Genomic DNA, 23433 nt, shown 5'->3' with positions numbered 1-23433 from the left:
TGATAATGTTGTGACTGTCCCGACATATGCGTCGATGCAGTAGCCTATGTGTCTCTGAGAATCTCATCTCTAACAGTAGCCAATGGTATCCCAAGTCAAGATGAAATGAAATGGTATGAATGTAGTAGGTCCTCGAATAAATACTGTGATATATGTACATGTCTAACACCTCCTGTTATAGCCGCTACATCATCTGGTGAGGGGATGCTAGTAGTAACATACTGATCTAAATCTGAAGCCACCTCGTGATTGGAAGATGCATCTGTGGATGATCTGGAACGTGGTCAGCTCATCATATATCCACCCAACCTATCTGATGATATGGTGGCTACTACTAATGCAATATCTTCATTCCTATCAATTGCTTCTCTCTGAGAAGTAATCACAACATGTTCCGTTGTGGGGGCGAGGGCGAGGACTATCGCCAAAAATCTCTTACTAATAAGCTCCCCGTGTCTAGGCAGAGCTCTATCACACCTATGATATGCATCTCTATTAGCAATCCTGACCCTCTCCTATCCATAATATGTGGGAATGTCAAGGTAGTTGGGTTTCAACTAATAGTGAACCTCAGCATAGACCTGTTGTGAAAAGTATAATGGTATATGGTCGTTATTAGGATAACGACCATGGGCAGCTAAGAAGCATGGGTAAATCAACCTTACAACATGTGGATCAATGCATTGTGTCACCTCATATCCTCTCACCTTGTTCTTCTCATGATACTATGGAAAAAATATCTCCTTAATAATTTCCTTCGAGACTGCCCTCAACACGTCAACGAAGGAATGAGGACCCCTCACCTCAGCCCTAAATTGTCTATAGATAGAATCTATAACTTGTGGCGAAAATAAGGTGTGGCTAACTAGACGATCCTTCAAAGAATGTAAACTCCTAAAAATTGATTTGCATGTACTCTTGTACATGCCATCTGTCTGTAGGTCATCTAAAATACCTCTCAATTTCCTCTTCTCACAGTCATGATGATGAAAAATGGTACCAATATCAGGGAGAGGGTCCTAATCAGGAGCCTATGGAGGTGAATTATGATCAGAAGCCTCTGCATGAAGATCTTGATCAAGCATAGGTACATGGGGATCCTAATCCTCCATCTATCTAGGTAGATCATAAAGTTATAACTTATGTAAGCACACACACATGAAGTGCATTCAACTTAAAACATTAAATTAAAATCAGTTAAATTAGAGAGAGAGATCATTAATCTTGATCTCATTAAATTAAAATGTACACATGAAGTTCTTGCATAATTCATCTATACATGAAGTTCTCACATAATTCAAATTTAAATAAATTTTTTCAAAGAGAGCGAGAGGGAGATCATTTAAAGTATATAAAGTTATCTATATATCACATACATACATTTTAAATTATTAAAACATTAATGAGAGAGAGGAAGATCATTTTCATGACAAAGAGAGATATATATCATTAATTTCAAAGAGAGAGAGAGAGAGATTATTAAAGATATACATGTGTACTAAATTAAAACATAATTTAAAAATTAAAACACATGCTAAGCAAATTAAGGGAACAAAGCTTGAAAGAGTAAATCATATACATATATACTAATTCAAATACATGCTAACCAAATTAAGGGACTTGAGAGAAAAAGACTAAATCACAATGTGATAAGTATGTGGTCAAATTGGGTCATAAGGGGTACATTATAAACATTAGGATGTTATAAGGGGTCATAAGTGGTCCTAAGGGGTCACACATGTGTGACCCCTTAGGACCACATATGAGCCCTTAGGAAACTATGTGATCAGTATGTGGTCAAATTGGGTCCTAAGGGGTACATTGTAAACATTAGGATGTTATAAGGGACCTAATAAGTGGTCCTAAGGGGTCACACATGTTCTAACAAACATGCATGACCCCTTAGGACGCTATATGATCAATATATGGTCAAATCGGGTCCTAAGGGGTACATTGTAAACATTAAGATGTTATAAGGGGTCATATGTGGTCGTAAGGGGTCATGCATGTGTTATCCTAGCGCCTTAGGACACTATGTGATCCTAAGGGGTATGTTGTACACACTAGGATGTTATAAGGGGTCATATGTGGTCGTAAGGGGTCATGCATGTGTTATCCTAGCGCCTTAGGACACTATGTGATCCTAAGGGGTATGTTGTACACACTAGGATGTTATAAGGGGTCATATGTGGTCCTAAGGGGTCACGCATGTGTTAGAACACATGTGTGAACCCTTTGGACCACATGTGACCCCTTAGGACACTTTGTAAGGGACTAAGGGGTATGTTGTACACACTAGGATGCTATAAGGAGTCGTATGTGGTCATAAGGGGTCACACATGTGTTAGAGCACATGTGTGACCTCTTAGGACCACATATGACCCCTTAGGACACTATGTGATCCTAAGGGGTATGTTGTACACACTAGGATGCCATAAGGGGTCATATATGATCCTAAGGGGTCATGAATATGTTATATCTAGAGTGACTTCAGCAAGAACTTTGTTTCAAGGCATTTTGATTTTTTAGCAGCACTTTCAAGGTATTTTCATGTTTACAAAAATCCTAGCTTTTGTATTTGATTGAAATGACTTCATCCTCTTTCAACATTGACACTCCCCTGGTCATTGAGATCAAGAACCACCCTCGTCCCATTTTTAAGAAGCATCCATACAAATCTCTTTTGGACGAGCCTCTAGGTGCATTTTCAAAGGTTTATCATGGAATTTTGCATACGAAGGACATTAGGGCATATATCCACTACAACATTGAAGAAATTTAGAGTTATGAGTTGTCCTGCATCTTCACCGATAACCTTATCACTGACAACCAGCTGAAACTAGAATTTGCACATTTGCAGAGGAAGGCTTTCACTCAGTTTATGGATTTCCTGACATTTGATGAGGCGGAATGGGTATGGTATGTTCTGACCCGAATTCATGGAGAATTCATCTAGTTGGACTGACCATATAAGATCACTGAAGAAGTTATCAATAATGTCACCTTCCTTCACAAAATCGGTGGCATTCCCAACCCTAGATGTAAGTTGTCCAACACTGAAATGAACAAACTTACTGGTGCAACCTTTGATGGAAGATCCATGAGGGTAGATGATGCTAGAGATATTGATGTTAAGTTTGCAATAATGGTTATTGGCTACAAGGCATATCAGTCAAACCAGTTAAACTCGATAGTCGACAACAACATTTTGGTGGCATATCAAATGATCAAGGAGGATACCCATTACGATCTTTGTAGTGTAATGCTAAAGGAACTCATGTCTAACCTGCATAAGATCAAGCAAGCCAAGAAGAACACTTTTTGATATGGCTCCTTCATAATTTTTTTGGTATTTTACTTTTTGGGAACTGTACCCAGTTTTGGAAAGATTCAGTGGCCTTTTGATCACCTGGTAACATCCCAAATTGCTCAAATTTTGCATAGACAAGGAGATAAGGATGGCAAAGCCAATCTTTGGGTATTTTTCAGAACATTTCAAGAGGAAATGAAAAACAGATCCCAGATTCCTAAATCTATAGTTAAAAAATTTAAGGATACAATATGCTTTATGGCAGATAAGGATGAATGCATAATGGAAGAAGTGCAACCCAAGATAATTTGAATAATGCCAATGGGTTATGAGGTTGAGGAAGCAACATTGGATGCCTACGCTCAAAATCTATTACAGGCACTAGTAGACGAAAAGGAAGAAAATTTTGGAACAACTAAGGAAACACCAATAGAGCCACCCAAAAAGAAACAAAAGGTGACCCGACAATACATGAAAGTATCATCTAAGACAAATTCTAACACTGAGATTAAGGAGGTTCCTAAAAAGAAAGGAGTTTATGCCAGAGTGGTCAGGGAGAAGAAATAAGAACAAAAACCTGAACCGGTTAAAGAGACTCCTCAAAAGCCCAAGATCACCATTGTACATAAGAGGAAACCTAGATCCGGTGAGCAAGCTAAACCTGAACCAAAGAAGAGAACTGGTAAGAAAAAGATGAATGCTCAGGATTTAATTGAACATATTATTAATGATGGTAATCTTGATAACATTTCTTCATTATTTGACAATTTTGGTGAGGAGGATAAGAAGCAAATAGAAGAGGCCATTTTGTTATATCTTGATTCATTTAGTAGGACATTAATAGAAGTGGAGAAAGTTTTTCCTAAGGAGTTATTTGATAGATTAGAGGTCAGAAAGCTACATGCTCAGACTTTGGATAGATAGATTATGGAGGTCGAATTGGTCAAGCTTTGTCCCTCAATAACACCTTTGGAAATGGATGACTTAATCAATAAAACTAGATCCTCATAATTCAACCCTAAGCGCAGGATAAACAATCTCATGTTAGACAAACTTGAAGAAATTAGAAAGGAGATATTTGATATATGGGTAAGAGTATTGTTGGGTCTTGGCTATGAGTTAAGCTCCATTTTTGTGCAATCACAAAATATTTAGTTGTCCCGGGATAAGGTACCAACAGATAAACCCAGTGTAAATATTGAGATACCGGCAAACACTGAACTGGATACCACTGTATCGGTTACTGAGTCTCAGAACATCCTAGCAGAGAATGAACACAAAACAAAGGATATTGAAACTGATGTAATTAAGGATATGGGTGTACATGATTCACAAGTTTTGGGTGAGGCACCAAGTGGCGAAGCCACCGGTGCACAAGAGTTGAAGGATTCAATAGTTATTTCATTGGTAGACAAGGGTAAGGAGATTGTGGTGGAACTCTCCTCCAGCTTGGCAATTGACACTTCTATCATAGCTAAGGGAAGTTTACCATAAATTTCCATCAATTTTGATAAACCATCTCATAAATTTCATGCACATGATGGTGCTAGCTCTTTGGGAAAATTGGAGGAAATCATTGACTTTATCCCCAAACATTATGATTCTTTATTGAAGATCTCTATAACTCAGGCTAAAGATATTTTATGGCCACCTAGAATCTAACATTTTTGAGGATGATTGAGACTGACAAGGTAAAACTTCAGACCTATTTGCAGTCAATTGATGCAGATTTGGCCGAAGGAGGTATTGTTTATAAGACTTGTCTAAATTTTGATAAATTAACCGACTCCATAGACAAGCAACTGTCAGACTATAGGAAAAACCTAGTTCATATTTCTAACACCTACAACCTGACAAATTCTTTGGATGGCCCAATTTTGATGGTTATGGATCAAATTTTGAAACTAGAGAAGGATAGGGATAGAACAATAACGAGAGAAAATGAGCTCAGAAATCTGATTGGTCCCGGGCTTGACAATTTATTATTTTATAAAACAGAAATGTATCTCTAATCTGCAGAAGGAAGTTCCCACTACCTCAGATGAGATAGACTATTATGCCAACATTTTGAATAGTTTCATTTCTATCTTAGAATCTCTTAAGACTGGTTGGGATAATTACTTTTCATTTTTTAAGAACATGTATGCTGATATTTTGAAGTGTGTATAATCTCAGCTCTTGTTTATACTTGTACAAAATTCTTTATGGGCACCCCGCTTTGTCATTGATGTCAAAGGGGGAGGAGGAATAGGTGAAAAATGTATATATTTCTTAGGGGGAGCTTTGGAACATTGGATATATACTTGTATATGGCAGATTCATGTACAGATCAAGAGATTATGCCGATGATATCATTTTTCACATGAGTGTTTCCATCAATGCCAAAGGGAGAGATTGTTTGCAATTGGCACTCATCCAGCAAGGGTTTATAGAATTATGGGTTGTCATTGATGGAAACTCATCATCTCAAGGTGAAAGGTTTCATTGGTTGGTTAACCGACATGTATTACCTAACCGATATTGGTATTCACATTATTCTACACCGGCACCAACACTAGTATTTACTTCATCCTGACTAAGTCTTCATACCGGTAACTGGTCCTGATCCCAGTAATGTGTAAATAGGTCCCGGTAATGGATAGGACCTGGCTAAGGAAATGTTTTGGTTTTGATTATGTCTTCATGGGTTTTGATGGTAACGTGTGATGACTGACACGATCATTAGATTTATGTTTGATTTTCATTATGTTCCGGTAGCCGACATATTTATATCTTCATTGTAGTCGTCATGGTAGATGATAATAGGATATTTAAGGAAAATCGGTTTTATCGATGGATCGTATGATGAGTCATATGAATTGTAATGAGATTATGATGGTGAATTGATTAGAGAGTCCCGATATTCATTTTGGTCAACGACTGTGTGCAGTTTCATGTGCACAACATAATTGGCAGTAGAACAGAGCATCAGACAATCGGTTTACAGAGCGGGTTAACAAAGCATCCACCGAAATTTATCCAGCATGGTTAGATGCTATTTATAAGTTCATCTTTAGTTATAATCATTTTTAAATATATTGTAAGTCAGTGAGACTTCCTATTTTGTTTTTGAGCAGTGGGCTTTAGGCGGTTGACCTTTCTGCATGTGCAGACCCCCTATGTAATATTTGTATACCTTGATCAAGTATATAGATATTGTGGGTATCATACCCACCGTGGTTTTTCCCTTTGTAGGGTTTTCCACATATAAATCTTGGTGTTATGGTGTTGCCTTTCTTTGTGTTATTTAGTGTATGCATTATAATATTATTTACTGTTAATTGGTTAATAAGTAATAAGTTCAAAACTAGCATTACTGGTAGAACACTGATTCACCCCCCCTCTCGGCGTTCTTGGATTCCAACAATAAGGGGCCATGCATGTGTTAGAATAAATGTGTGACCTCTTAGGACCACATATGACCCCTTAGGACACTATGTGTTTCTAAGAGGTATGTTGTACACACTAGGATGTTATAAGGGGTCATATGTGGTCCTAAGGGGTCATGCATGTTTTAGAACACATGTGTGACCCCTTAGGACCACATATGACCCCTTAGGATACTTTGCGATAGAGTAAGGGGTATGTTGTACACACTAGGATGTTATAAGGGATTATATGTGGTCGTAAGGGGTCACACACGTGTTAGAACACATGTGTGACCCCTTAGGACCATATATGACCCCTTAGTGAACTATGTAATCCTAAGGGATATGTTGTACACACTAGGATGTTATAAGGGGTAATATGTGGTCCTAAGGGGTCATGTGTGTGTTATAACACCTGCTTGACCCCTTAGGAGCACATATGACCCCTTAGGACACTTTGTGATGGACTAAGGGGTATGTTGTACAAACTAGGATGTTATAATGGGTCATATGTGGTCATAAGGGGTCACGCATGTGTTAGAACACATGCATGACCCCTTAGGACCACATATGATCCCTTAGGACATTATGGGATCCTAAGGGGTATATTATACACACTAGGATGTTATAAGGGGTCGTACATGGTCGTAAGGGATCACATAGGTGTTAGAGAACACATGCGTGACCCCTTAGGACCACATATGACCGCTTAGGACACTATGTGATCCTAAGAGGAATTTTGTACACACTAGGATGTTATAAGGGGTTTGTTGTACACACTAGGATGTTATAAGGTGTCATATATGGTCTTAAGGGGTCATGGATGTGTTAGAACACATGCCTGGCCCCTTCAGACCACATATGACCCCTTAGGGTACTATGCAATCCTATGGGGTATGTTGTACACACTAGGATGTTATAAGGGGTCATATGTGGTTGTGAGGGGTGACACGTGTTCTGTAGACCCCTCACAACCACATATGACCCCTTATAACATCCTAGTGTGTACAACATACCCCATAGGATCACATAGTGTCCTAAGGGGTCATATGTGTACCTAAGGGGTCACACATGTGTTCTAACACATGTGTGATCCTTTAGGACCACATATGACCCCTTAGGACACTATGTGATCTTATATGGTCCTAAGGTGTCATATAGTGTTGTCAGGGGCATATGTGGTCTTAAGGGGTCCTAAGGGGTCATGTTGTGTGTGTAATAGGGTGTGAAAAGGGGTCATATAGGTTCTATTTTTTCTAATTTATTTAAATTTATTATCTAATTTTTATAATATTTTTGTAAGTTTTAATTTATTATTTAATTTTTCTAACATTTTAATTTATTATATTTAGTTTTCTAACATTTTTTTAATTTTTAATTTTATTAATATTTTTCTTAATGTTTTTCTAATATTTAATTTACTACTTTAATTTTCTAAGTTTTTCATAACATTTTTTTAAAAAGTTGATAAAAATAATACATATACAATTATTTAATTAAAAAAACAAATTGATGTTAAATTAAGTTTTCAAACATTTTTCTAAGTTTTAATTTTACTAATGTATTTCAGATGTTTTTCTAAGTTTTAAAATTTTAGTATAGATATGTTTTCTAAGTTTTTGTTAATGTTTTCTAAAATGCTAAAAAAAACAATAAATATACAAATATTTAATTAAAAAAAAACTAACAAACAAATTATTTACTAATTTTTAAATAAATTTAATAAAAAATAAATAAAACAAAAAAAAAGGTTATTTTGTGCACCTAAAATAATGTAGGTCGAAAGTTGAAAGATGAGAAGCACTAGCTGCTGCTGACAGGGCATAGTGACGTAATGCTAATGTTGGGTTCACTCTAACCCCCTCTCCATAATAAACTCCCAAATTGAAAATGACAGTTTCATTGTCATTTTTTTATTTTTTATGGGAAAAAGGTCGAGGCCTATAATATATTAATTATAATAAAGGAGAGATTACAAAAAGGTGGCAGGGCACAAAACAACTATCCTCAGAGTTACAATAAGAAACTTCCACGATAAGAGGCCGAGAATAAGCCATACATGACAAAAAGAGGACTAATAGATACTCAAAGATATTATATGAAAAACAACTTCAATACATGAGCAAATAGCACTGGATCTAGAACTGCAAAGATTGAACGAAGAGGGGGTATTGGGACTACCTCTGGCATCTACCAAGATCGGGAGAGAAACTATATGCACAATCGGTCACTGGAAAACGGAAGAGCTTATGGAAATTCCAAAATACCAACTAGCAAAGTCACTGACTTAAAGCGCCCACTGAAAAAACATATTATCAAATCTACCCCACTACAACCCAGTTTGTTAGGACACATCCCCTGTGCAAAATCACCTATAGGAAAGCATAATCTTGAATCCGCCCACACCACCAAAAAACAGTCGTGGTGCCTCCACTGTAAGAATAGACCCCATAAAATTTGAGCACTAGACAGTTTACTCTGAAATTATGGATTCGAGAGAGGTAGCAGCTTCGCTTGGCAAAGGGAAGGAATTACCATTCCCAAAAAAGTCTATCTCCGTAAATTCCCTCAAAAACCACACTGTCGTTAATTTCACAATTAGGATCGACCGCAATGGTTCCCCAATTAGCCAAGCGAATTACTGAACCCAGGTTAGGAAGGGGTGAGGAGAGGAGAACTGCAGATCGCGAATGAAGGATATGAACACTGATCTAGGGGTGGAGTCAAACCTAAAAAAATCCTTATTTAGGAAGCCACCCCACCACGAATATTCGTTGGACAGAGCATAATTATCCAATTGAAGATTCACTTCCTCCCAAGTAAATGCAAAGGAATGGACGAATGCTCCAATTACCAGTTTTGTGAGGCCTCTTGAGTGACATAAATCCATGAAATTGGAAGCAAATCTGGACATGACAAAGCTAGGAGGAGCAACTGGGTTTGCAGCAATCCAATGATCCCCAATAATCATTCTCACTGCCCATTCTAAGAAATCATTGGGGATTGTAAACGCATCTGACATGTTGATTGGATTGACGTATGCAAACCGCAATGGTTCATTGGGATTCTCCTGAAGAAAGATTTTATATGCCATGGATTGACAGAGTAGTTAGCATCCCCAACCAAACACAATTCACCACAATGAAGAGACTGAACACCCAGATCAACTGCACGCCACCCTTGATCAAGAATCCCAACGAGAAGAGGAATAAATTTGAAATGAGATAGAAGGCTATCCACAAGACCGGTTCCAAAGGGTCTGAAAAAATAGGTGCAAAGCTTCACTGAGTCCCCGAATTTCAATAGTTTCTATGTGCGAAACTCTGCAAACTGCCTAAAACGTGTGAGGGGCTTGAGGCTAAAGCTTGGAATGACCCGCACTTGGCGGGGATGTACAACTCATCTGCTACCGCCCTCAAATCATCGGCCATCAATAACGAGACTGTGATGATTAGAAGCCTTGTAAGCCGCCATTCCTTTCTTAAAAAGGTTGAAAAACCCATTAAAATGACTAACATAACTTCAGTTCATGTAGATTTATGTCAAGTTGAAACTGGGCTCATCCTTCCAACTTGACCTTGTACCAAATATGGGTTAAGATGGTACTTAAGATGGTCCCACATAGTCCCCAACCATGCCAAGTGAATTACACTGAAATAAATATACCAACAAGTTGAGATCTCTGGATAGTTTCCTTCATCTATGTAAAGGACACCTATGAGATTTACCCACATGACACCAACCCAACACTCATGCCTGGTCTGACAACAACTGAATAATCGGCCTGACAATAAAATATGTAGAAGGCGAGGGATAAGTTGAAGCTCGAGCCAATCCACACCAACTTGTGACTGAGTAGTAGAACAAATTACAATGTGAAGGAGCAATTGGGATCCATCCAATTTGAAAAAAGTTTGAGTATGACTTATTGAAATGAAATCTCGCTCTGCCTTATCTGCAATCAAACAAGCAATGGATTAGTAATGGGAAGAGAAATTTACAACAAGTCCCAATCTGCTTGACCCTTGAGAGCTTTGATTGCTTGGAATTCCTGATGCGACAACACCACTTTCTTTAGGACTTGATCACAACCCAAGTTTGCCAGGATATCTGCCACTTTGTTAGCTTCTCTATAACAATGCACTATTTGATAAGGAACTAATAAAGGAATTAATTCTCTGGCCTCCTGAATAATGTAATCTACTTGCCAATTTGGAGTACGTTTCTTTAGGAGAGAGGATAAAATATTCTGGGAATCTCCTTCAATAATGAGATTGCAGGCTTTGAATTTGATTGCTAACTTGATACCTAGGAGGAGAGCCTTTGCTTCTGCAATTTTATTAGAGCCATTTGGGATCCTTCCATAGCCTGCTACTAGAATATTACCCTCTTGGTTTCTGATGACACAACTGATACCTGAAATTCCTGGATTCCCACGAGCTGCACCATCAAAATTTAATTTGTAAAAATTGCCCATGGGGGGTTTCCATCTGATTTCCTTTATGTCAATTCTGGTTGTTTGATTGCACATTAGGCTCCCCGTAAATGGAAGCTTAATGGATTTCCATTTTTTAAGTATTACATCATCCCACGAGGAGAAAAGTGAACTTAATTTTTTATTTCTGGATGTGCATGCGTTCACTGCTTCTGAGATTGAGGACTCAATTCTGAGCTTCATATGAGCCAACTTATTTTCTTCTTTTCTAAAAAGTCTTTTGTTTCTTTCCCACCAAATATTCTATATCAAAACTACTGGGGCAATTTCCCAAATGACTGCAAACAAGGATTCCTTGTAAAGTGAAGGCAAAGCTTCAAAAACCTCTGAGACTGACTGTTGCATGGGGGAAGACCAATCTAGTTTGTGGAGTAGCATTTCCAACATTCTTGTGCTACTTCACATTGTAAGAGGAGATGATCTAAAGTTTCAATGCATGAGTTGTATAGAATGCAATTGAAAGGTGTGGCGATTTTTAGTAGTGCCAATCTGTCACTTGTTAGGATGTGATCCTTCAATGCAAGCCACTCAAAAGCTCTTGCCTTTTCCAAGCCACAATCATTCCAACAGAAGGAAAATTTTCGCGGTTGAGGAATAAGGTCCTGATTTGAGAGGAATTTTAGACCATCCTTGACTGAGTAAGCTCCTGATTTTGATGGAGTCCAAACCATCCTGTCATCCCTGTCTTTGAAGAAGATCTGTCTCATTTCTAAAGCTGCTTGAAGTTCCTGAATTTGAAGCAGTGGAACTGGAAAATGTGAAAAAGATTTCAATTTTACTTTGGGCTTGCCTTTGATCGAAGTGATATAAAAATAGTCCTTAACCAAACAACCCCATTGGTTTTGTAAACATTTCTTAATGTCCTCTAAACCTTGGATGTTTATTAACGTCTAGAGTTGTTCCAAGGATCTTCCCAAAATCTTGCTAACCTACCATTGTGAACTACCCAAGCTAGATTTGGTAGCATAAACTTTCTAAGTTCCATAATGAAGTTCGACATTGTTGATCCTTTGGGAGGATTGGCAAGAATAAAGATCCTTTCAGGTTCGTTGGAGTTCAGGTACTTGCTTCTAATAATAGATGCCCATATGGATGAGGGATTGTCATGGATTTTCCAAACTAGTTTTGCACCAAGTGCAAAGTTTCTGTCTTCAAAATTTAGAATGCCCGCTCCACCAATTCTTTTTGGAATAATTTTTGGATTTCATATAGGTTTTAAAAAAATAATTTTTTATAGGGTTCAAACGAACCCCATAAAAATAAATATTTTATTGTGTTCAATCGAACCCCAAAATCTATCTCGGGTTCGATCAAACACCCCCAGTTCGTTCGAACCTCAAAAAAAAATTCCCACTTCATGAATTTTGTTCGTGCCCAAAAGTGGAAAACATTATTGTGAGTTCACCCCTAGGCAGTATACTGCCATTGAGAGATGGAATCAAAACATTCAAAGATAGAAAATTTTGTTCCAAAATATGAGATAGAAGAAGGCCAAGGACTCTAGGAGTCTAGAAATTGATTTGCATGATAGGTTGAAGAAGGCTGAAGAAATGTTATAAAAAGACCCTACCAACCTAGGGATTGTGGAGGCTCTTGCTCAAGCTAAGGATTCCTTGAGAAGGATTCAAAATGTGAAAATTTAGGGCATCAATACAAGAGCTAGAATGAATTGGCTAGAACATAGTGATAAAAAGTTTCAAATTCTTTTTTCAACTTCTTAAGAGTAAAGAAGCTAAGGAGAGAGTCGACAACATTTGGGAAGCAGGAGAAAACACAATAGAGCAGGTAGACATTTTGAAGGCCTTTGCTCATTTTTATACCAAGTTGTTTACTTTAGAAGATGATGACCAAAACAAGGAAAGTGCCTGAGGCAAAATAAGCAACATTATTCCCAGGAAGGTAAGTAAAGAGGACATTGATACCCTTAATAAAGAGATAACTCTAGAAGAAAACCAAAAAGCTATCAACATTCTCAGATATGATAAAGTACCTGACCCTAATGGACCGTTTCCTGAGGAATTCTACAAAAGTAACATTAATTGGATTGGGGAATATTTGCTATAGGTTTATAAATAAGCCATTGAAAATGGGTATGTAGGTGAGGATATTAATAGTGGACTTATTAAACTTATTGGATTAAAGAAGGGGATAGATCCCTAATAAAGAAATAAAGACCAATTACATTACTAATGTATCCTACAAGAGTCTTGCCAAGGTTCTGGCTGAAAGACTAGAGGGGATCCTGCCTAAGGTGGTAAACCCCACACAAACTGGTTTTGTTAAGGTCGGATATATTTTGGAGAATTTACTCATTTGCTGGGAAGCTATAAATTGGGCAAAGGTATCCAAACAAGAGGAAACAATGCTGCTGATTGACTTTGAAAAATAATATGATAGGATTGAATGGAGTTTCATCCTTATGATGATGGAAAGTCTTGGGTTCCCTAGGTTTTTCTACCACATGGTTAAAACACTTATGAAGGATGGCAAGGCATGTGTTGAAGTAAATGGATCTAAGTCAGATAACTTTAATCTATCCAGATCAATTAGACAAGGGTGCCCTTTAACACCTGCCATCTTTGTGATTGTAGTTGATGTCCTATACTACCTTCTAAGGGATAACTCCTTTTTTGCCAAGGTACAAGGAGTTTCACTCTCAAATGGGGAAGGCCTTTCAAATATTCACTTTTCTAATGATACAACAATATTGGCAAAATTGGAAGAAGATAATCTTTGTGCCTTGATGCACAAACTTGATGTTTTTTGTGATGCATTTAGAAGTAGAGTATCCCTTCCTAAATCTATAATGCTTAGATGGGAGGACCAACCCCCTAACTGGTTCAATAGGTTCTCTCTTATGTTGGGGGCACCCAATCATCAAGTGAGATACTTGGGCATACCCTTTTCTATTGGTAAAAATCTAAAAGAAGTATGGGAATGGGTGAAAGGAAACTAAAGAAGTGGAATAAACATTATCTTTCATTGGTAAGGAGGTACCAGGTATGCCAAAAAATACTCTCTTCATATAATATATATTACACCTCTGCCTAGTTATTCAATAATTATGAATTTTCCTATATATAGAAGTTGATCAGAGAAATGTTGTGATCAAATGGAAAGGGGGACAAAAAGAAACGTGTTGTTAAATGACAGTGGTGTACAATGAGTAAGAGTAAAGGGAAATTTGGATTGAAGGATTTGAGGGTTCAAGGGTTGTCACTTGCAGTGAAGTGGATTTTTAAATATCTACAAGGAGAGGAGTCCTGGAAGATACTAGTGAGACTTAATATATCTAGATTTGTTCCTAAGAAAGGGCCATCATGAAAAGGTCTTCCTTTTAGTGATTTGATTGCTGAGCAATTCTTTGTCAAGCCATCAAGCTCGATAGTTTTCAAATCAATCTGGAAAGCATGGGACAGTGTGAGACATCTTATCACTCATAATGACATCATTAAGGTCAATAACAAGACTTATGGGGAGAGATCTGTATGGTGGAACTTGATACACAAAGGCAAGCCTTTGGCACTCTTGCAAGGGTGCTCAACAAAGATTTTCTCCTCAAAGGGTATTCAGTGGTTCTCTGATATCATTAAGGAGGGACATCTTTCTTTTTATTTGTACAAACCCGAATTGAATTTTGCAAGGTATTTTTGAAGCTTCTAAATACCTCTAAAATAAAATTTAGACATAAAAATGTGAGCTTCACTCAAAGGTTATCACTATAAGGGTTCATTTTTGAGTAAATATTACTAAAAATTAATATTTTATTACCTCAAAATCACCCATCTAAACTTAAATTCAAGTTTTGACTTTAAAAGAATCCAACTCATATCCCATAACTACTTTATGTAAAAAAGTCAAATAATTTATTATTAACATTATATTTTTTTTTATAAATATTTTTAATATTTTTATGTCACTTTGTTAAATTGAATTTTCTTTATTCTAATTGTAATAAGCCTTAGATTATTATAATTATTAAAGAAATGTTCTATACCATAATTTATATTAATTATCTCAATAATATAAAAGTACAATTATGCTAGGATAAAGAGGTTGTGACACAAAATTAGAGCCATCTATATTGACACTAGGCCTGCTCAATATCCTATTATTCAAACTGAGTTCTAATGATATTGCTCGCAAGGTTGATCCTCCATCCAGACTATCCATCCCAAGTCTATTTCTCGGAATAAATAAATAAGTTAAAAGAACCATTAATGATATTATACATTAAAGAAAAAAATTAATAATTCATATATTTAAATCAAAAATCAAAATTAAAAAAATATTAAATACAAAATATTAAAATACAAAACTGAACACAATTTTTTAGTTATAAATAAAATTATTTATAAAATATTTAAGCTAAAATCAATATTATTAAATTTGGTCCTAACATAAAAAAAAATGTGCAACGAAATATTTGCTGGGTAAATTGTAATTTTTTTAAAGAATTTAGCACAGCATTCACTCAAGTAACTCAAATAACACGTGCAAGGTGCCGATTCATTTCAGTGAGCTTGGAGTGCACTCTCCATCCATACAATTGGCCTGACAGGAAAATTGAACCTATTTAATATTTTGAACACTCACTTTTATGAGAAATATAAATTTAATATAAAAGGATAAAGAATGTCTCATTGGAACCTTTCAGATTTAGTGACAGGTTGCCGACGGTGGCAACTGAACACAGTTCTAAATAAAGTTGTTGCAGCTGTGACAAGTTGCCAATGATATCTTGGAGGTTAATAAAATCTAATTAAATCCATGCACTTTAGTTGTGCAATGGAATCGGGGAGGTTACTCAAATTAGTACACCTTTGCAAATCCAAGTTCTGCAGTTGTGAGAGGTTGCCAATGGTATCAGGGAGGTTACTCAAATTAGTACACCCTTGCAAATCCAAGTTCTGCAGCTGTGAGAGGTTGCCAATGGTATCAGGAAGGTTACTCAAATTAGAACACTCTCTCAAATACAACTTCTGCAGCCGTGAGAGGTTGCCAATAGTATCAGGGAGGTTACTCAAATTAGTACACTCTCCCAAATACAAGTTCTCCAGCTGTGAGTGGTTGCCAATGGTATCAAGCAGCTTACTCAAATTAGTACACTCTCCCAAATCCAAGTTCTGCAGCTGTGAGAGGTTGCCAATGGTATCAGGCAGGTTACTCAAATTAGTACACCATTGCAAATCCAAGTTTTGCAGCTGTGAGAGGTTGCCAATGGTATCAGGGAGGTTACTCAAATTAGTACACTCACTCAAATTCAACTTCTGCAGCTGTGAGAGGTTACCAATAGTATCAGGCAGCTTATTCAAATTAATACATATTGCCAAATACAAATCCTGCAGCTGTGAGAGTTTGCCAATGGTATCAGGCAGCTTATTCAAGTCAGTACACTCTCTCAAATACAAGTTATGCAGCTGTGAGAGGTTGCCAATTGTATCAGGGAGGTTACTCAAATTAGTACACTCTCTCAAATACAAGTTCTGCAGCCGTGAGAGGTTGCCAATGGTATCAGGGAGGTTACTCAAATTAGTACACTCTCTCAAATACAAGTTCTGCAGCTGTGAGAGGTTGCCAATGGTATCAGGGAGGTTACTCAAATTAGTACACTCTCTCAAATACAAGTTCTCCAACTGTGAGAGGTTGCCAATGGTATCAGGCAGCTTACTCAAATTAGTACACCTCCACAAATCCAAGTTCTGCAGCTGTGAGAGGTTGCCAATGGTATCAGGCAGGTTACTCAAATTAGTACACCCTTGCAAATCCAAGTTTTGCAGCTGTGAGAGGTTGCCAATGGTATCAGGCAGGTTACTCAAATTAGTACACCCTTGCAAATCCAAGTTTTGCAGCTGTGAGAGGTTGCCAATGGTATCAGGCAGGTTACTCAAATTAGTACACTCACTCAAATTCAGCTTCTGCAGCTGTGAGAGGTTGCCAATGGTATCAGGGAGGTTACTCAAATTAGTACACTCACTCAAATTCAGCTTCTGCAGCTGTGAGAGGTTGCCAATAGTATTAGGCAGCTTATTCAAATTAATACATATCGCCAAATACAAATCCTGCAACTGTGAGAGGTTGCCAATGGTATCAGGCAGCTTATTCAAATCAGTACACTCCCCCAAATCCAAGTGCTGCAGTTGTGAGAGGTTGCCAATGGTATGAGGCAGCTTATTCAAGTCAGTACACCCCCCCAAATCCAAGTGCTGCAGTCGTATGATAGGAAGTGAAAATAGGGAGGAGATATGACGGCTTTCAAAATCATCGCTGAATGTTATTTGCAAAGTCTTCAATTGCCAAATGTTACCTACAAATCCCGAGTGACGCGGCCTAATTTTAACCCTATTCATCCCAGCGGCATACTGACAATGTTCAAGCCTTAACCAAATTAAAGTTGGAGGAAGCATGGCCAGTGTGTCTTTCGTCATGCCTCCAATGCCCACATTCTGCAAAGAAAGATAGCGAAGACCGGGCCTGTACAGCAATTCGAGCCTTTGCATATTGCCTCCTTTGAGTTGAAGGCGAGTGATGTTGTTGGCTATGATGCTAGAATCGACACCTTCCCATAACCGGGTGCCTTTTTTTTCTCTTTCAGCAATGGTGCGCCCCATGTCTCTCAAGTGGTCATGCATATCAAATTTACTTCTATCATTAGTCTTTATCAGCAACTTCATAGAAAGATTACATATGGCAGTCTCTACCTTATCATACAAAGATTTCCAGAAAATAATGGGATATTCTTGCAGCTCTCCAATGAAAAAGCAAGCAATGTCAACAAATATCTCTTTTTCATCATCACTAAGAGCGCTATAGCTGATGTAGAGTCTGTCATAAATGTCTGGATTGGAAGTTATGTTGCGGAGAGCTTCGTCCCAGCAACCTCTGTTATCCTGCTTATCATACAAGAAGGATCCAATTACTTCCAATGAAAGAGGATGCCCCCTACAGACTTCCACTATTCCTTTGGACAGATCTTCGAAACTGGGATGTGGCGATGCTCTGAGAAAGGCATGCCAACTGAACAACTGGAGACCTTCATATATGTCCAATCCACTCATCTCGTGGATGCAGTCAGCCCGAGCAACATTCAGAATATGTTGGTTTCTAGAAGTTATAATGACTCTGCTCCCTGGGCCCAGCCAATCTCCAACCAAAGCTTTCAAGTGCACACGATCATCCACATCATCCAAAATTAGCAGCACACGTCTTCCTCCCAGACGATCTCTGAACAAAGATTTGCCCTTGTCAACATTGTCCACTTCTTCACCATAATTGATTAAATCTTTGAGAATTTGTTTCTGCAGTTTTGTAAGGCCTGTGGCCTCTGTAGCGGTGGCACGGACATTGGCTACAAAAAATGCAGCTTCAAAACCAGCATAAATTTGATTATAGACTGCCTTGGCAATTGTGGTCTTGCCAATGCCACCAATTCCCCATATGCCAAGTTTAAGCACCTTTTCCATTGCATCGAGATCCAATTTCTGAATGAGAAGATTCTTCTGGCTATCTATTCCAACTGGATGCTCCGCGACTTCTAACGGCACTCTATCCAATGTTTTGATGAGGTCGTTCACAACGGTTTTTACCAGCCAAGCTTCGTAGCTGCAACGGACACAGTAGGTCAAGTGAAAATTGTTACATAAAATAGAATATTGTTTTGACTTGTATTAAATGAAAGAAATTTCAAAAAGTTTGGTAGTAAACAAAAACACACAATGGAAATCCATATTAATCCATCACAATTATTAATATGGATTGTAGAAAATTAATATTTTAAGTTTGATAGGGTTAAACAAAAAATTATTTGATAGAATTAAAAATAATTTATATTTAAGAATTATATGGATTCAATTTAGAAATAAAATTTGGATTTTAAATTTAATTTATTATAAAAGATTGATAATGTAACGAGTTTAATAATTAATTAAAAAATTAAGTTTAAAAATTAACCAATAGTTTAAAAAACCTAAATAATCAAAAAAATAATTGATTCATTAATATAAAAAAAAAATTAAAAGTAAATCATTATTTTTAGAATTTATAAGAAAAAAATTCAACTAATATTATTTCTATTAAATAATTAATTATTAAAATATAAAGATAGCAAAAAAATAAAAAATAAAAATTATAATTTCAAAGAGAGAAAATAAATAATAAAATTTTGATTTTAATGTATTCATATACACATCATACTCATCAAGAGTTTGTATTCATTCACATAAATTTTTTGGTGAAAATGAAATAAGAAAACAATATGATAAGGAAAAGGATAATATCATACATATGAATGAATAATTTTTTTATAGTAATTGGGTTTAATAGGGTATATTATTTTATAACATCTAGTGCAACCATCTAAGAGATGATGACATAGGTGAATGGATTTTTGAAAGCAAGCTGTAATTTATGAAAGCTCCCTAGTTTCTATGGGAAATGACAATGATACAAATTTTTTCATCATCTTATTATTAAATTCCTTGGAAGGAATCTTTGTAACATCATCCTTCAGAACTCACAATAATGCACACAAGTTCATATAGAAGAGGGGAATTAGTTTATTGGATAATAAGAAGAACATTTTCCTACCACCCATCTATGAAGGGACTCTATTGTAGAATGAACTTTTATTTATCATTGACAAAGAATTATTTATTTTCACCTTCATTCCAAGGTAAATAGTACCATATATAGGGCATAGCTATATTGTTCCTATTTTTTGTTTTTTTAATAAGTGGGAAGGAAGGAAAGCATTAATAGGAAACATCATATTGGTTCTTACACAAAGGAGTTAATCAATAGCTGATTGGAAATTCACCTAAAAGGTTTTTTGGACTAATAAAAATCAAATGACAAATATATGGGCTAATAATTTAAATGAATTGAAAGCTGCTACACTACACACTTTAATCACAATAAGCCATTTTCATGAGGTTGAAATGGAATGCCAAAAGACACCAAAAAAAAATTAGGAAAAATATTTTTCAATTCCTCTCATACAATTTAATATTTATACTGATGTGTGCTACTCAATAGACAAATATCTATTTAAGTTTGTCTATATCTTAGTTGGTGAGAAGGATGTTTCTACCCTTGAAACTCATGGTTACCATTTTTAAGAGGAATATTTAGTATTGGAGAATACAACAAATGAAATTATAAGAAAAAGCAACGAATTTTTTGAAAGCCACTCCATGGATCTTGAGTTGCCCAATGAAAGGGAGGGAACAATTAGTAGAGTTGGATATGACTCAAGGAGTTTTGTAAAGCAATATGGATAGCCAAGCAAAGTTGTTTGAGGACAAGAAAGACATAGTTGTTGAGAAACCACATCAACCAGAAGACAATAGACAATTAATGAAATACACACCATCGTGCTAAAAAAATTAATAGTATTTCCAAGATTGATTTGGGATCTTGGTAGCTCCAAAAATATTCAATCAATTGAAGAAAAAATTCTCTAGCATCCTAGTTGTGATTGCTTGAGGAAAAATAATCTTGGGAAAGAATGATTGTAATGCCCCCTCTTTTATCATATGATTCTCTTAGGCAAGGACTTAATAAATGGGAGAATAATTAATATTATTAAAAAATTAAAATTCAAATCGATCAAAAAAAAAAAAAATTAAAATTCAAGGAAGTTTAGTTTAATGAAAAGTGAGAAAACGTGTAAATGAAGATTTATGTCTATTAAATAAAAAGGATTATGGCTATTGGAATACAACAATTTAAAGAAGAGATAAAATAGCTCCAAACTTCAAGAAAATTATAGTAGATATTCAAAATCATTTTTTATTTTCAGAATTATATTATTAAATCTTCAATGGAAAGTATATATCAAAATTATAATAATATTTGTAAGTCCTATTCTGAATGTGATATATTCATTTAAAGCAAAATTCTAGAAAGGGCATAATCCTATATTAAATAGATAACCCATACTATGAATTTGATAAGAAACCCTTGAACAAAAAATAAAAATAAATAATAATATGAATATACAAATTTCATCATTAAAAAAGTCTAACCAAATGAATAATAATATAAATATACTATGAAGAATGAAACATCTACTTTAATCAAATAGATAACACACAATGTTTTACTCTCTCAATTAAAGATATTTCAACCAAAAGCTCATGGTCTAAAATCAAATAGCTAATTGATACTATGAATTTGATATAAAACCCTCCAGCTAAAAAATAAAAATAAATAATAATATAAATATACAAATTTCACCGTTAAATAAAAAAACAGTGATTAGCAAGCAGAAATTGGGGTTCGCTACTTACCCTTGTTGAGTTGGATCCGTGGACCAGCCTGAGCGTTTACAGATCTCCAGAAGGGCATCCTTCCACCCGTCTACCTCTTCTCTTGTGCACCGATCTGAATGCCCATAATGTTTTTCAAAGGATTGCTTGTAGGGACTGGACTCGTTTAAAGGATATCTAACCTGAGTTGGATCCACACCATAAAAGAGGGGGATTATCAATGCAGGGGTGCTCAACATTGCAGCGGCCTCTTTGAGACACCAGACTGAGTGTGCATAGCCTTTGGAGAATATAGGAATACGTATGGCACTCCTCTCGATTTCTCTTTCCAAGCTCACATCAATTATTTCACCCTTTTCCAATTTCTCAGAGTCAATGAAGACATTGAGTCCTGCTGCAGAAAGAGCCTGAAAGAGATCATTAACCAGAGTCTCTCTGACATCTGGTCCCCTGAAGCTCAGAAACACATGATAACTTTTATCGCTGTGGAAGGCAAGCTTAGGTGTGGGAGGCTTGTATTGTTTTTCCATCTTATCTCAGAGTTGGATAGAAAGAAAGAAAACAGAGGACTCAGGAACAAATAAAACTTCAGCTGTTGAACTCAAACACAGATATTGCAACTCTTACCACACATTCAACATGGGATGTGCTTATAAATTGCAGATGGCAGTAAATGAAGTCAATAATAGAGAGGGACCCAAATTTGTGTGGTCTTTCTTCCCTCCTGCTACGAAACTGCAGAGCATTTGCCATATCTTTTTCTTCTCTCCCACTAGGAAACTGCGAGGTATTTGCCCTAACTTTATTAATTTGTTTTTTTATTCACAAGAGGAAGTCAAGTCAATGGAGCGGGACAACTTTTATTAAATACGTTTGTTCGCTGCCAAGCAAATGTTACGCAGACAGGGCCCACTTGTATTAATTTGTTGTCTCTTTAGTCTTGGAAAGTATTCGGCACGGCAGTCGTGTTCACATTTTTTAATTTGTTTTTTTCTCTACATGCATAGGTAAAGTCAATGCAACGGTTCCACTTGTATTAATTTATTTTTTCTTTAGTCTTATCAATCTATGTGATATTATTATTTTTATTATTTTATGTAGGTCCCTAAAATATTCCATTGTACACTCCTTGTCGTGGATTAGAAAAATGTAAGAAAAGTGAGGGTCATTCAGTCTATTTAGGTCGGTGAGTTCATGTATCTATTTAGGTTTCACGAAGTAATCATTATATTAGCATTTCGAAGAAGGTTCCGTAAAATTTTAAATGTATTTTAATAATAGTACTGATATAGAAAGGAGGTGAAATGATTGCTTTATATTAAATATCTATTTGACAAGAGATTTATAAATAAATTTATAATATTTTATTATAAAATTGATACAACATCAAAGTGCATATTAATGATATTTTTTTATTTCAAAACATGAAACATATTTGCAAATGAAAAATGGTTTCTAAATCTAAATATACTTTTTTTTTTTTCTAATTATAAATGAAAACTAAAAAGAGTTTGTTTTCTTAAAAAAATAAAATAATTGTAATATTATTTTTCCTAAATCTCCTTAAATAAATAAAATATCATTATGAGAATATATTTATGGTTTTTTTCCAAATATTTACAAAAAATAAAATCTTAAGATATTTCATAAAAATTAACAAAAAAGAATTTCTAAAGATGAGAATTTCTCAAAATTTTCACAAAAGAACAAAAGCCAAAGAAAATAAAAACATTTATGAGAACTTCTCTAAAACATTATTTTTCTCAACAAATGGATCCAATGTACACATTGTAAACACATATCATCAATTTCTTAATTGATTCCTAAAAAAATAAATTTATCAATTATAATAATATCTACTAAGACATATTTATAGCTAGTCATAGAACTATAGTACAATATTAATAAACTATAAAAATAATAGTAATATTAAGATATATTAATTTTATATAT

The 23433-nt window shown here is 35.8% G+C and overlaps 1 protein-coding gene across 1 annotated transcript; it reads right to left on the bottom strand.

Annotated features, from left to right (window-relative positions):
- Positions 1 to 15691: 15691 nt before the first annotated feature.
- On the bottom strand, positions 15692 to 22273 carry LOC131032572 (disease resistance protein RPV1). Its single transcript, XM_057963582.2, has 2 exons — positions 21502 to 22273; positions 15692 to 18814 (listed from the first exon to the last, which is right to left on the bottom strand). Exons 1-2 carry the CDS (start codon positions 22008 to 22010, stop codon positions 15961 to 15963), a joined length of 3363 nt encoding a protein of 1120 aa, XP_057819565.2. The 5' UTR covers positions 22011 to 22273; the 3' UTR covers positions 15692 to 15960.
- Positions 22274 to 23433: the final 1160 nt, after the last annotated feature.

This window comes from Cryptomeria japonica, chromosome 2 (genome assembly GCF_030272615.1).
Source record: "Cryptomeria japonica chromosome 2, Sugi_1.0, whole genome shotgun sequence".
NCBI lineage: Eukaryota > Viridiplantae > Streptophyta > Pinopsida > Cupressales > Cupressaceae > Cryptomeria > Cryptomeria japonica.
This window is presented reverse-complemented; position numbering and strand designations above follow the sequence as displayed.

What these genes read in the sequence shown, in the direction of transcription:
- LOC131032572 (XM_057963582.2), bottom strand. Translation starts at nt 22,010, where the DNA reads ATGGAAAAACAATACAAGCCTCCCACACCTAAGCTTGCCTTCCACAGC. An exon ending in ACGGATCCAACTCAACAAGG is followed by an intron (nt 18,815 to 21,501) that starts GTAAGTAGCGAA and finishes TGTCCGTTGCAG; the next exon opens with CTACGAAGCTTGGCTGGTAA.